Genomic DNA, 13,640 nt, shown 5'->3' on the forward strand with positions numbered 1-13,640 from the left:
AGATGCTGGTGAGGATGTGGAGAAACGGGAACCCTCCTGCACTGCTGGTGGGAATGCAAACTTGTGCAGTCGCTCTGGAAAACAGTGTGGAAGTTCCTCAAAAAATTAAAAATAGATTTACCCTATGACCCAGCAATAGCACTGCTAGGAATTTATCCAAGGGATACAGGAATACTGATGCATAGGGGCACTTATACCCCAATGTTTATAGCAGCACTTTCAACAATAGCAAATTATGGAAAAAGCCTAAATGTCCATCAACTGACAAATGGATAAAGAAGATGTGGTTTATATTTACAATGGAATACTACCTGGCAATGAGAAAGAATGAAATCTGGCCATTTGCAGCAATGTGGATGGAACTGGAGGGTATTATGCTGAGTGAAATAAGTCAGTCAGAGAAGGACAGATACCATATGTTTTCACTCATATGTGGATCTTGAGAAACTGAACAGAAGACCATTGGGGAGGGGAAGGGGAAAAAATAGTTACAAACAGAGAGGGAGGGAGGCAAACCGTAACAGATTCTTAAGGACTGAGAACAAACAGGGTTGATGGAGGGTGGGGGAGAGGGGAAAGTGGGTGATAGGCATGGAGGAGGGCACTTGTTGGGATGAGCACTGGGTGTTGTATGGAAATCAATTTGACAATAAATTATATTAAAAAATAAATAAATAAATAAAAAACCCAGAACAAAACAACAACAAAAACAAGAAAAAACCCAACTCATAGATAGAGAACAGATTGGTGGTTGCCAGAGGTGGGGGGGGGGGGGGATAGATCAGTGAAATGGGTGAAACAAATTTCCAGTTATAAAATAAGTCATGGGTATGTAATGTACAGCATAGTGACTGATGAGGGAAAACGGGGCAAGCTCCCTTGGCAAAGTACAGGCTAACAGCAACCCCCACCCCCACCCCCGCCCCAGCCTCCAATCCCAAGTGGGATATATGTGATATTCCTTGGACACTCCTGGCTACCCAAGAACAAAGGAAAGGAGTTTAAGTGCTTGCCATGGCGATGTGGGAAACTAAGGCCAAATGACAAATTAAATTCCCTTATTGCCTACAGTCCGTTGACAAGTCCTTGAAACAGGCAGAGTGATCTTCCTCTAGGAGCTCAGCTGCCTGGATGAGCTTTGCTATGGGCAAAAGGGAATCTTGGCTTAACATTATCCTTACCCCCCAGCATCCTATAAGCCTACTTCCTTTATCTCAACTGCCCCAAGATATATGCTGGCAATCACACTCCAAGCTTATGGCCCTCTGATATACATCTAAACGGTCTCATGACTGAGGTTCTACTAAACAGCAATAAATAGCGTTTTCCTCACAACACTAGCCCGTTAAGGTCCTGGAAACCTTGCTTCCAAAATACGTTAGACACTTATTCTATCCCTAAACCCCTCCCAACCTGCAGGTATATAACCAGTTACCCGTCACAACCCCAGTGCAGCTCTTTCTGCCCACGGGTCCTGTCCTTGTGCTTTAATAAAATCACCTTTTTTGCACCAAAGACTTTTCAAGAATTCTTTCTTGGCCATCAGCTCTGGAGCCCCACCATCACTCCAAAACAACATCACCTGTAGTAGGAAAGCTCTTCAGAGGACAAGGAAACACTTGCAGGTGAACACAGGAAGGGAAAGGATATATTTTGTGGACTATTCAGAAATACCCGGTCTAGGCGCAGGAGAAAGGACGTCTTGTGGTCCTGCCCATGCCATTCTTTCTGACTAAATGCCTTGTTACCTGTTCTCTGCCCGGTCTAAACCTTTCACAAGCAACTCTTTCCCACCTCCAAGAGTTTCTTCCTCCATCCACTTGGCCAGCATTTTCCTCTCCCCAGCCTCACAAAGTAACCTTCATTCTCAGTGTTCCTTTCGCTCCCTGGCCTTACCGAATAATGGTCGCATTTCCTCCTTTGACTATTATTTAGCTTTTTTGTTCCTCTTATCCCACGCGGGGCAGGTGCTCTCTGGCAGCAGCTACCGAGGTCCTTTATAACTCCCCGCTGGCTCTAAAGAGCCGCCTTCCTTCAGCCTTTGGGGTATAGGGCGGGAAAGCCACGGAACAGCTGCTCTCATTGGCTAACATTTGCTTTTCTCACCGCGCGGAGGCTCCTGGGAGGAGGTTTGAGGTGTTTTGTTTTGTTTTGTTTTGTTTTGTTTTGTTTTGTTTTGTTTTGTTTTGTTCTTGCAGCGAAGCACCGCCCACTATAATTCCTGGGCTTGGCCACTCTTGACTCGTGAGTTCCGGTTTTCTAGGTCAGAGGGCGGGGCAGCCTGGGGAGGCTGTGCCCTCTCCTCCGAATTAGGTTACCTGTGAACCATCATTTTAATTTGGATTCCTCTGGTCTTCTGAGGGCCCCTCCACCTCCCTGGCGAGTCTTAGGCCTGCATCCCTGCCAGGTCTGTTTGTGAACCTTCACTTTTGGAGGTGGGGAAGTTTGCGAATTTTTGAAGAACGATTTTAGCAGATCCAGAAATGGAGGCTTTTCGAACACAAATATTCTACAGCAAGGGAAGAGGCAGGAGACTCATTACGTGGTCAGTATAGGACGTGAACAGGACGAAGGTAGAATAAGCAGGGGAAATGTTGCTCACCCTGTTTTCTTTGGGACAGTACATAGTAGAATTGGTTTAGGTATACAGTCATAAATATAACTAAAAATAATATAAAGTTTTAAATAAATAAGATAAAAAGTAAAGATAAAAATAAATATAAATATTTTGCTACACAGAATATTAAAAAAAAGGTAGTCAAGGGTTTGGATTTAATAAAATTAGTTTTTATTGCTTCATCAACGATATTTAAAGTAAAACTTTTCTTCCCTTTCTTTTCTAGAAGTGTGTAGTGGTAAAGAATATAGTGTCTTCTAGTACACTTTGGTGCCACTGCCTTGATTCATGCTTAAACGCCAGCAGTTTTACCCACTATTGGTTTTGCACTATTGGAGTCAAGGTCAACACAGGTAAATAGTTTCTAAGGATTATTATGAAAAGTTTTGACCTCGTGATACTCCCCTGAAAGTCTTGACTTTCCCAGGGGTATAAGGACTACATTTTGAGAATCAGTGCCCTAGGGAACAGTAAGGCCTTTTCTTTTTCTCTCTAATCCTTCTCATGCAGAGAAGGTAGTACACTTCAGTGAATTATTCAGTATCTCCTTTTCATGTGTGTGTACAGTTGTCCATTCAATTACATGCAAACACCATATTCAATTTGCAACCCACAGAAGGGATTTTAGAAGCCATCTGGACCAATAATTGGTCTTTTAAAAATGTTCCACTAACTAATGGCCTGAATGCCATGATTTGAGTCTTTGTTCCCCTTAATGTAATGTCTTGTATTTCTTGGTCTGCTTTTCAGGTTTTTTTCTTTCAGTTTTTTAAGTAGTTTGATTATGATGTGTCTGACTATAATTTTAAGTTCATCTGTTTGGGTTTTGCTGTGCTTTTTGGATCTGTGAATTTATACCTTTCACTAAATTTGGGTAATTTTCAACTATTTTATATGTATGTATGATTATGTATTTTTTCTGCTCCAGTCTCTTTCTCCTCTCCCTCTGAAACTTCTGTGACATGAATATTGTTCCTTTTGATATTGTCCTACAGGTCTCTAAGACTATTTTCAACTCATTTCATTTTTTTCTTGTTTATATTGAATACTTTTTTTTTTTATCTTCAAGCTCAGTGACTCTTTCTTCTGTCATCTCCATTCTGCTGAGTCCCTACAGTGTTGCTGTAGGATTATGTTATGCGGAATCTGCTACTGCTGCACAGTGGGGAGGAGGAGTTGCTCTGCCTCTTTATTGGCACTTCCCTGGAATAGAGTAGAAGGCTGAAATAGGGTTTGCCTTTCAGGAGCTACCTCACTGGTTGTGAGGAGGGGAAGGAGTGCTGCTAGTTTGAAGATAACCACCTGGAATAGGATAGGTAAAAATTGGAAAGATTCCATCCCATGGTCCTCCCTTTCTTATTTGCCAGTCCTATAGCTAGACAGAATAGAATTTTCTCTCTTTTTTTTTTTTTTTCTTCCTGTCTGGGCCATTGGAAGTTCTGGTTTTTAGGCTGCTCTAGCGTCCAGAATATATATGAGGCAAAAAAGAAAACTCAAGGAACTTGCAGCTACCACGTCCCCTAAGTCCTGAGACCCTGAGCCAGTCTGCCTGCTTTTATCTGCTTTTTAGAGGCTTCTGGTAGTTTTATATATTTTAGTCCAAGGTTTTTATTTATAGGAGAGGTTGAGTGGAAGTGATTATCTTATCTGGAAATAGAAGTCTTTTATCTTTTATTTTTATTAAAAAATAATCTTTGTTACTTTGATAGCTCAAAAATTATTACTTCCTTTGTAATGTTATTATAGTCAAGGGAAGAGCTTGTTTTTTCACATAGTAACCATTATTTTCATTTATATATTGCTTAATTTGGGGTTTACTCTTAATTTTGAAATAACTCTTAGACTGTTTTGGCAGATTTTTCCTCAGTTTGCTTTTTCACTCTTGTCTTAATCCTTTAATGCACAAAACTTTTAGATTTTTATATAATCATGTATTTCCTCTGTGGTATCTTCCATTAATTTTATACTTAGAAAATATTTCTTCTTCCTAAAATCAGATAAATACATAAACTTCTTCCTGCTTTCATTTTATATGTTTAACTCTTTGATCCATCTCAGTTTTATTAGTGTGTTGTTAAACATGAGTATTGTGCTTAAAATTTTTCAAGTTATTAACTATGGTATTCTATGCGTTTTTCTCATGAAAATTTACTCCTACCTTGTTAAACGTAAAGGTAGGTCTTTTAGCCACCTGGGTGGCTCAGTTGGTTAAGTGTCCAACTCTTGATTTCAGCTCAGGTCATGATCTTGCAGTTCGTGAGGTCAAGCGCCACACTGGGCTCTGTACTGACAGTGCAGAGTCTGCTTGGGATTCTCTCTCTTTCTCCTCTCTCTCTGCCTCTCCCCAGCTCGTGTGCTCTCTCAAAATAAATAATAATTAAAAAAAAACATTTTAAAAAAGATATAAATTTGTTTTTCATTTGCCACCAGTGGAGAATGGGGACTGTGTATGGGGCCAGCACTGGCCCTAGAGAGTGATGAGGCACGGCCCAGGCCAGGGAAGCATATGTTGGGAGTGGACTGTGAAATGAGGTGGGGACATTATGTCTTGTTCTCTGCAGCTCAAAGTGCTAGTCCACATGAGTTGTGCCTACACACCATACAAAAATAGGCAGCAGGCTGGTTTTGGCCCATGGGCCACAGTGTTCCAACCTCTGCTCTAGCAACCTGGTGAAGGACCAGAGAACCAAACTGAAAGGGAAAACCCTTTCCTCCTGCAAAGTCTCTGCAGTACCCTTTACTTATAAAGCTTAACATCACGTCAGCTGGAAAGGGAAAAATATTTAAAAGGCCCAGATCCATTTTCACATTCAGGTAACAAAAGTAATAATTTGGCAACTGGCATAACTAGTATGGTAGAAGGTATAGTGAGGAAAGGGGAATCTGAATTGCTTGCCCAAAGCTTTGATTAGTGAAATGATATAAGAGCTGGTGTGGTGATTTCTTTTTTTCTAAGTGGAAAATGAAAAATAGGAATCCTTGGTACGCTTAATTGTGAGGTGTAGAGAATTCTCATTCCAAACTTTTCCTTCAGTACACCACTTACCTTGTCATCTGTAAATGTGAATAATATTATCCAGTTTTCAGTGCTGTTGAAAGAATTAGTGATAACTTCTACATAATACCTGATCCATAGGCCTTCAATAAAAAGTAGCTCTTCTTCCCTAGATGGATCAAAAGCTGAGAAAAAGCCAGGAAGAAGAGTAGGATTAAAATAGAAAATTAGATGTAATTATTCCCAGGAAATGGAGAGGTAAGTGTTTTTGAAATGAAATATTTAGAACTGCAGGTTTGAAGGAAAAAATGGGGGAAATTATTCAGGATAATTCCAGGAAGTGTATTGTGAATTGTGAATGCAAATCAGTCTTGCTCTTGGTTGTATTCCTGAGCATGGGCGTTTATTTACACCATTTAATTTGGAGGAAAGAAATTTTTAGTTAGTGAATTTGGATTTCCTGGAATTTTAGATTTGCAAAGATTAGGATAGAAATAAGGTTCCTTGTAGTGGTTATAGGTCTGAGATATTTCAATTTTCAGACTACAAGAGTTACATATCTATGGTAACTGATTTATTACTCTGCCATTTTTTTGTGTGTGTGTTTCTGCTTTGGCTTCATTTATACTGTAATTTGGGAATTGACAAAGGGGTTTGATGGCTGGGAGTTACTATAACAGAAATGAATGATGCCCAGCATGTAGTGTTATTCTGGGACTGCAGCTTATCTGTGTCTAGGGATGACCTAAGCCTCATATTGAAAGTAAAAATCCTTAGAGAAATGGGTTTTCAGTTTTGAGATTTAACTGACTATAGCAGAATGGTTCTTAGAGGTCCCACATTGTGGGATCATGGAAAGGCTTAACTATTAATGATGCTTGATGTAATTTCTGAGAGATTTAATTTATATAGCACACCTTTGGGTGAGAAAAATAACTTGGGTAGGATTTTGCTAATACCAAAGCCCTTATTTCTCTCTTGTCATTTTTGGAGGGGTGAGTATAGATTTTATATTTGTGGGGAGGGGTGTGTTACACTAGGTGTTTAGAGCTTCCTGGGAGGAGTCAGGGAGACCAGATCTTATTTTTTACATAGTTGCTGAGAGATTTTCCTGGTCCTCCAGTAAGATCACCTGGATCTAGATTGTCTAGACTCTCTTATGAACAATTATGCTGAGGATTAGAAGGATGAATGCCCAATTGCTAGTCTGTTTCCATGCTTTTATGGAATCTTGATATTTTATTTTCGCATTCGTTTGTGTGAACTACTTTAGTCCTCCCAAAAGCCATGAGTGGACTGGTGGGTTTATTTGTTGAAATGACTGTTGTGCCAGGCACATAGTAGTAGTTCAGGAGAGAAAAGGAGTCTTTTGGGGAAAAACAACTAACAGTTTAAGGTCAGTGGGGGAGTTATAATAGATTATTGAACAGGTTAATGTCATTTGGTTTTGGGAGAGATAAATTGAGTCAATCCAAGATAATTGAGTGAGACCTAGAACCTTGGGGCCACAGGCCTGTGGATCAAGGAGGGACAGTGAGGTATAGATTGAAGTTAGATCAGAGTGTGCTACTAAATTTTGCTGTACCCTTACATGGAGTTATCCTTAACGATGTTAGAGCTGCATAACTCTATGTGAGGGAGTGAGATTAATGAAATCTGATGTTCTAGAATTTTGTAAATAATTAAAGGTAGCCCTGTCTAAGGCAACCAAGTTCCTCTGGAGACCTCACAGAAGCATGACCATCATAGAAGAGTCTTGTTACCAACAGAGAACAATATGATCTTGCTCTGGAACTTGAAGCAGAAGGATTTAGGCTAAACATTATTCCCAAGTATCCTTTTTTCTCCTCTGCCCCCACCCCCTTAACTCCAAAGCTTCCAGAAATTAAGAGTTATTGATCTTTTTCAAAACAGGGTGGTGCTAGGTGGTAACTTCTGGTTTGTAATCATAGACCATTACAATTGGAAAAGATGGTTCAGTTTTGTCTTTCTGGAGCTGGAGTTGGTGTCTCCTAATTAGAGGTATGATGCTGGTTTGTAGTGAATCTTTTCCTAATGAAATCTTTTTCCTAATGCAATCTTTTTTTTTTTTTTGAAATGTCTTTTTGTTTTGGGGCATCAGAATAAGAGGGCTGGCAAGTAGATTTATCCCAAAGAGGAACAAAGTAACTCCAAGGGATTGGTGCTATAGAAAGTTTCTGTCAGCTAGCTGGCTTTCTTAACCTCTGAACCAACTGAGTGGTAGTAGGGCATTTGTTTCCTACCTCTCATTTTTGTTTTTCCTCTATTACTTAGAGTATATTCATACAGAAATCTATGTATAAATGAATGGTTATATATAAGTGAAAATGTTTTATTTTATTTTGCTTTCATATGTTTCTTTTCCTTTAATTTCACCCTCTCCCAAAGGTTTCTATTTGGCCTCTTTTCTCATCACTGGGGTATCAATAAACATGGTTGATTTGGTTCTTGTCTTTCTCTCATGATGATACCATTGTGTGCAGCCAACCTATTTTTACCTGGAGCCAGTTGATATGAAGGTCAGACTTTGTTTACCTTCCTCTTATTCTCAAAGCAAACAGTTTTGCCCTTTTATCTCTAGTGGTTGCCCCATCCTATGGCCACTGACCTCTGTAAACAGGAAGTATAGCCAGACCAAGAGACTACACGAATGAGAGAAATCCTGCTCCATGTGGCTCTGCCTCTCCATCTGGCAGCTCTTCATTCATGCATTGTCCCTGTGCTGATGTGTTACTCTCCTGTTCTTAGAGATCCACAGTACCCTGCTCTAATTTAAAGACTGGGAGAAGGTACAATGAGTGCTGGTAGATCCTTTTGATTCTGAGCTTGTGGAGCTTTTGATTCTGAGCTTGTAATTGTGGAGACAAACTTCCTCTTGCTCTGTGGTGGAGATACATAAAGGTGTGGGGAGGGTCAACCTTGGAGAAAAGGAAACCTAGCTCAGTAGTTAGTAACTCAGGCCTCAGAATTCAGTAGACTTAGGCACGAATCCACACTCTACAACTTACTGCTGTGTGACTACTTATAGCTGTGTCATTTTTATGTTATGTCCTTCACACCTTGGCCCTAACCTACCTTTCTTGCCTCTCCCGTTCTGTCTCCTCCCCACTCCCTCTAAGGGTTGTTTTATAACCAGATGGAACTGCCTAGGAGCTTGTTGGAAAGATAAAACCTCTGGCCTCATTCCAGACCTAATGTACTGGAATCTGTACTTTTTGAAGTACACATTAAAGTTTAAGAAGCACTGGTCTAAGCTACTTTCTAGCACTTTTATTCCTGGGAGAAACCATGTCACAGTCTAGCCTGTGACTGCTGGGTATATGTGAATGTCCTTTGGAGAAGTAGGATATGCTTTGCAATTTGAAGTGTTCTCTGAATAATTCCCAGCTAAACTGTGTCCAAAATAGTAAGTCCTTGAGCAACTAGCTTCCTTTTCAACCCTTTGAGATTCATCCTGCTCCTTTCTCCTGATTTTCTGGGAGTTTCCTTTGAATCCAGAGAAAGTCTCCTCACCAGAGAGGAGCTTACACAGACTCAATTAAATGCCTGCTGTGTTTAATAAAGAATAATGTTGAGTGCAGCATGGACCATAGAAATTCAAAGGCTATTTGGCTGTCAGGGACCTTTTAATTTAGTTGGAAAGATATAAACATTCAGGGTAAAGTTAATGTTATGCCTTATATTTGGGTAGTCCTTTGTCATCTACCATCACCTCTTCTGAAGTTTTGCAATAATTCTGTGATGTTGGTAGGAACGTATTATTGGCTTTTTTTTTTTTTAAGATAAAAAAGTCAGATCCAAAGATATGGAGGGATTTAGCAATGCCACATGGCTGTTCAAGAGCTGGGGTATGTGTCTATGTCTTACAGCTCTGAGTCTAGGCTGTTTTCTTGTTAAAACTATTGTGCCTCATTGTATCCTCTAGTACCGAATTAATTTAAAATAAAGAAAATGCAGTATAGCATTGCAAAATTTTAATGTGGTAGTTGAGAGAAATCATTTGACCAAAAGAATGAGGGGGCTTCAGTGAAAAAGGTATTTTTCAGGACTCTGAAAGATGAACAGGCTATACTGGGCAGAGAAAAGGGGTGGGCAATCCAAGAAGAAGGACAAGAGGCAGAAAAGCAAAGTCTGCTCAAAGAATAATGATTATACCAGAGTTCTTAGGCTATTTGTAAACTGGACTGTTCCAATCCAACCGAATGAGGCATCTGAATTTCAGATGTAGGAATCATTGTTTAGGGTAGTGGTTTAGTGGTTCCTTCTTTCCTTCATATTCTTGCATAGAATCCACCGTGTCATGAGACACATCAGGGAGGCATGACCATAGATCTCTAACTGGTGGGCGGAAAAGGTGGGAGTTTCTAGGTCCGGGGGTTGTTTGCTAGACTACCACATTTTTTTTTTTTTAAAGGCATCATATGACCTGTTTTAGATAGTTGGGGGCAGCTTCTTTCACCTTAGGGAAATGTGGGTCAATGGTATTCAGGACCACGGAAAAATAGTGAACTTAAGTAAATGGTTGAGATCAAGGTCAAGAAGTGGTAGCACAATAAGGGGCGGGGCGAACACACCCTGGGATCCTAAGGGTGATTCTTATGGGTACAGAGGCACTGAAATTCTGGATTGGTTTAGACCTAGAAGAAAGTTAAGTCTGATTGGACACCCTACCTGGGTGGGATCTGGCAGCTCCCTAACCAGGACCTGAACATCTCTGTGGGGCCTTGCCATTGTGACGTGGGCCAGCCAGTCTCAGCTTTAGCTCCTGCCTTGGCTGGGGAGGCCCAGAGCAGTGGCCCCGCGGAGGCGGGAGCGGGGCCATGGCTGAGGTGCCTGGGCCCACTGGCGAATCCAAAGGCACTGAAGTTAAAACCCAGCAGGCCACGGAAAAAACTCTCAGGGCACTGCCAAGGCGGGGTCCGCCCTCGGTGCTCAAAGTGTCCCAGTTGTTGCTCCGAGCCATCACAGCACACAAAGGGCTGACTCTGGCCACTCTCAAGAAGGAGCTCGGAAATGCTGGCTACGAAGTGCGCCGGAAGTGCCGCCACTCAGGCGAAGCACCCAGATCTGATGTTAAGGGCACGCTTCTCCGAGTCAGCGGTAGCGATGCCTCCGGCTACTTCAGGGTTTGGAAGAGTCCAAAGCCGAAGAGAAAGCCGGGACGCCCGAGGTTGGAGGGGGGCGTGCGCTCTTCAAGGAGGACTCCTCCTAGGCCACGGAGCCCACGGAGGCGCAGCACGCATCGCAGGGCGGCCAAGAAGGCCAGGGAATTATGGAGACGGAGCACGAAGGGAAACACGAGGATGAGGAAGGTCAGGCCAAGAGCCAAGGACTCGGTGCGTTCCAAAGCCACGGAGGGAGCAAGGGCCAAGGTGATGAACCAGGGGAGAGGTCGGACCATGAAGGAAGACATCAGGCCTAGGACCCAAGAGAAGAGGCCAAGATCGAAGCCCAGGGAAGAGAAGCAGCAGGACCAGGAGACGTTGGTAAAACGCACCATCCAGAAGACATCCTTGGTTAAAAGTGACCTAAATTTTAGCAGTCAGGGGAAGACCCATGCATGAGCCAAGGGCTGTTCGCACAAAGACTTCTACTAAAGCTTAAAGTCCTCCGTGTGCAGCCGGATGCCTGTAGTGTGGGAGCAATTTCCCTTCCTCCAGGCACAGATGCCTTTCCCCTTAGGCTCTAATGAGAGCAGCTCTCACACACTGAAGTGGACAAAACTATACACAAGACCTTTCCACTACATTGTGTCGGTTTCGTCTTTGCTGTACCAGGAAGGGTAAGGGTGGGTGGTGAGGTGAGACCTATAGCAGAGGCATATGGGGTGAAGAGACAAGGAGATGTTGGGATTCTATTCCTGCTTCAGGACCTGGGAAAATGCCTTTCAGAAGGAAAAAAGAAAATAGGTAGTAGAAAAGCGGCAACTTGATGAGATTAGATAGAAGTACTGAATTAACGTTAGACACCCTATCAAATCCAAATTGAGTTTTGGGGAGAAGGGCATGTAGAGAGCAAAGTGGGGGGCATCGTTGGGACAAGAAAATAGACAACCTTTAAGTTGAGTGGTCTCACTGATCCAAAGTGTTCTTAACTGAAATTCCTTTTAGGAAAAAGGCCCTTCTCCCAAAATTGTAATGGGTTTATAGTTTTTGCTTGACTTGATAATCTTAACTTTAAAACACTGTCTTATATGTTAATCTTCACTTAAAGGAGAGTGTGAAAGCATCTAGCACAGAGCTTGGCACAGGATAGGTGCTCATTACTGAGATTTTAATGAGTATAAATAATTTGTGATTATGTAATAATGACTATAGCAGAAAACTATACAGGATCAGAACTTAATGAGACCAGGATTCTAGTCAAAGTTCTGCCACTCTGACCTTGGCTGAGTTGTTACTTACCTGTTCATAGCTTGGTTTTCCTTCTCTGTAAAAAAAGAGTTGGAATTGGGCTAGGATGATTTAAGTGTTAGTAAAATAAGAAGTACTTAAAATATCATGACATAAGCTTTTCTTGCCAAAATTCAGTAAAGGAGTTATCAACTGGGAAAGCACTAACTATAAGAGAGGATATTATCAAGATTTACGAATGCAAAACAAACAACAAAGATTTATAGAATGCTTATCAGAAATATAAGATGGGGAAGGCTAATGAATAGCTAAGTCTTTTGCTTTTCTTAAAAAACAACAGGCATTGAACACTATATATCAAATATCGAGCGAATGTGTGATTTCTTTTAGTTCTGAAAGCAAAGGTTAAGAGCAGCATGGGAGTAGTTCTCATGCCATAGGTCGTGACAGGACACGGAAGTGGTCCCCAGGGAAGTAAACATCAAAGTTGCTGGTTCAGGGAGATGATGCTGTTTCCAACTGAAGCCAAACAAATAGGGGAAAGGGAACAACTGGGAAGGTGCTTTTTATTCTTGAAAAGAGGTGAGAGTGATCGTTGGAGGTGGGAAGGTGTTGGGACAACCTGGGGAGCTTTTTCAGAGTGTACCTGACCAAGCTTTTGCCAAGAGTCTGATATCACCTACAAGGGGGAACAGAGTATGTGTATTTGCAAAAAACAAAACAAAACAAAACAACCACACAAGAAGAAAAGAAAGCTTAAGTGATGCTAATAATCACCCCCTCACACCCTTAAATAAGAATTACCACTTTAAACCTATGCAAAGCTAATAGTAAAATGCTTGAAGTATATCTCATCTATAGATGATTTGAACTTTGAAATTTCCCCCTGCTGTAATTAGGTTCATTGTGTTCTTGAATTGTCTGTGAGTAGCAGAATGAAGCAAACGGAATCAGAGAATAGGGAGCCATCTGAAAAGAGGCTGTGAAAAACATTGTCTATTGAACACAATTAGAACAAAGTTAATCAGATGTCCTTGTGATAGCCAGATGTATTGCCCCTTTATAGTCCTGAGAGGTTTTATTATTTCATTTTTATTTTAGAGAAAGTGTGAATCAGGGAGAGGCAGAGAGAGGGGGAGAGAATCCCAAGGAGGCTCCACACTGTCAGTGTGGAGCTTGATGCGGGGCTCGAACCCACAAATCATGAGATCATAACCTGAGCCAAAGTTGAGTGCTTAACTGACTGAGCCACCCAGATGCCCTTATAGTTCTGGAAAGTTTTTACCTAAAGAATCAGATGATGTAGAACTAGATGCCTTTTCTCCTAAGATGGGATGCAAAACAGGGGCAAACATTTTTCTAGATTTCCTAAGAACCATCACAGTTCTGTTTGTGTTGTGATGATTTCATTTAAGCAAATTTCCATCCATTCAGTCAGTACATTTATTGAATTTATTAAGTGTCAGATCCTGACTGTAATAGCTATCAATGGTCACTACAGATTATTTTTCATTCATAAGCTTTTGGGTGGCTGTACTCCAATGAAATATAAGAAATGACTTTACTCATTGGCAAGCTATCCAGATTATCTAGATTATAATGCTAGCTGGGTACTTCTGTGAAAGGAATTCCCAAGAATAGGTAATCTCATCCC

At 41.3% G+C, this 13,640-nt stretch overlaps 2 protein-coding genes across 2 annotated transcripts in view; one reads left to right on the top strand and one right to left on the bottom strand.

Annotated features, from left to right (window-relative positions):
* Positions 1-4,927, bottom strand: part of LOC101097405 (olfactory receptor 10AD1) — a 121,438-nt gene extending 116,511 nt beyond the window's left edge. Inside the window, exon 1 of the mRNA XM_045061685.1 lies at positions 1,897-4,927. The gene's annotated coding sequence lies outside the window, so the exon portion shown is untranslated. The remainder of the gene's footprint in view (positions 1-1,896) is intronic.
* A 4,527-nt stretch (positions 4,928-9,454) lies between these two features.
* On the top strand, positions 9,455-11,379 carry LOC101097901 (testis-specific H1 histone). The gene is given in 3 exon segments (XM_019835841.1): positions 9,455-9,481; positions 10,275-10,422; positions 10,425-11,379. Coding segments are annotated over 3 exon segments (948 nt in total). The 3' UTR covers positions 11,198-11,379.
* Positions 11,380-13,640: the final 2,261 nt, after the last annotated feature.

This window comes from Felis catus, chromosome B4, assembly GCF_018350175.1.
Source record: "Felis catus isolate Fca126 chromosome B4, F.catus_Fca126_mat1.0, whole genome shotgun sequence".
Taxonomy (NCBI): Eukaryota; Metazoa; Chordata; class Mammalia; order Carnivora; family Felidae; genus Felis; species Felis catus.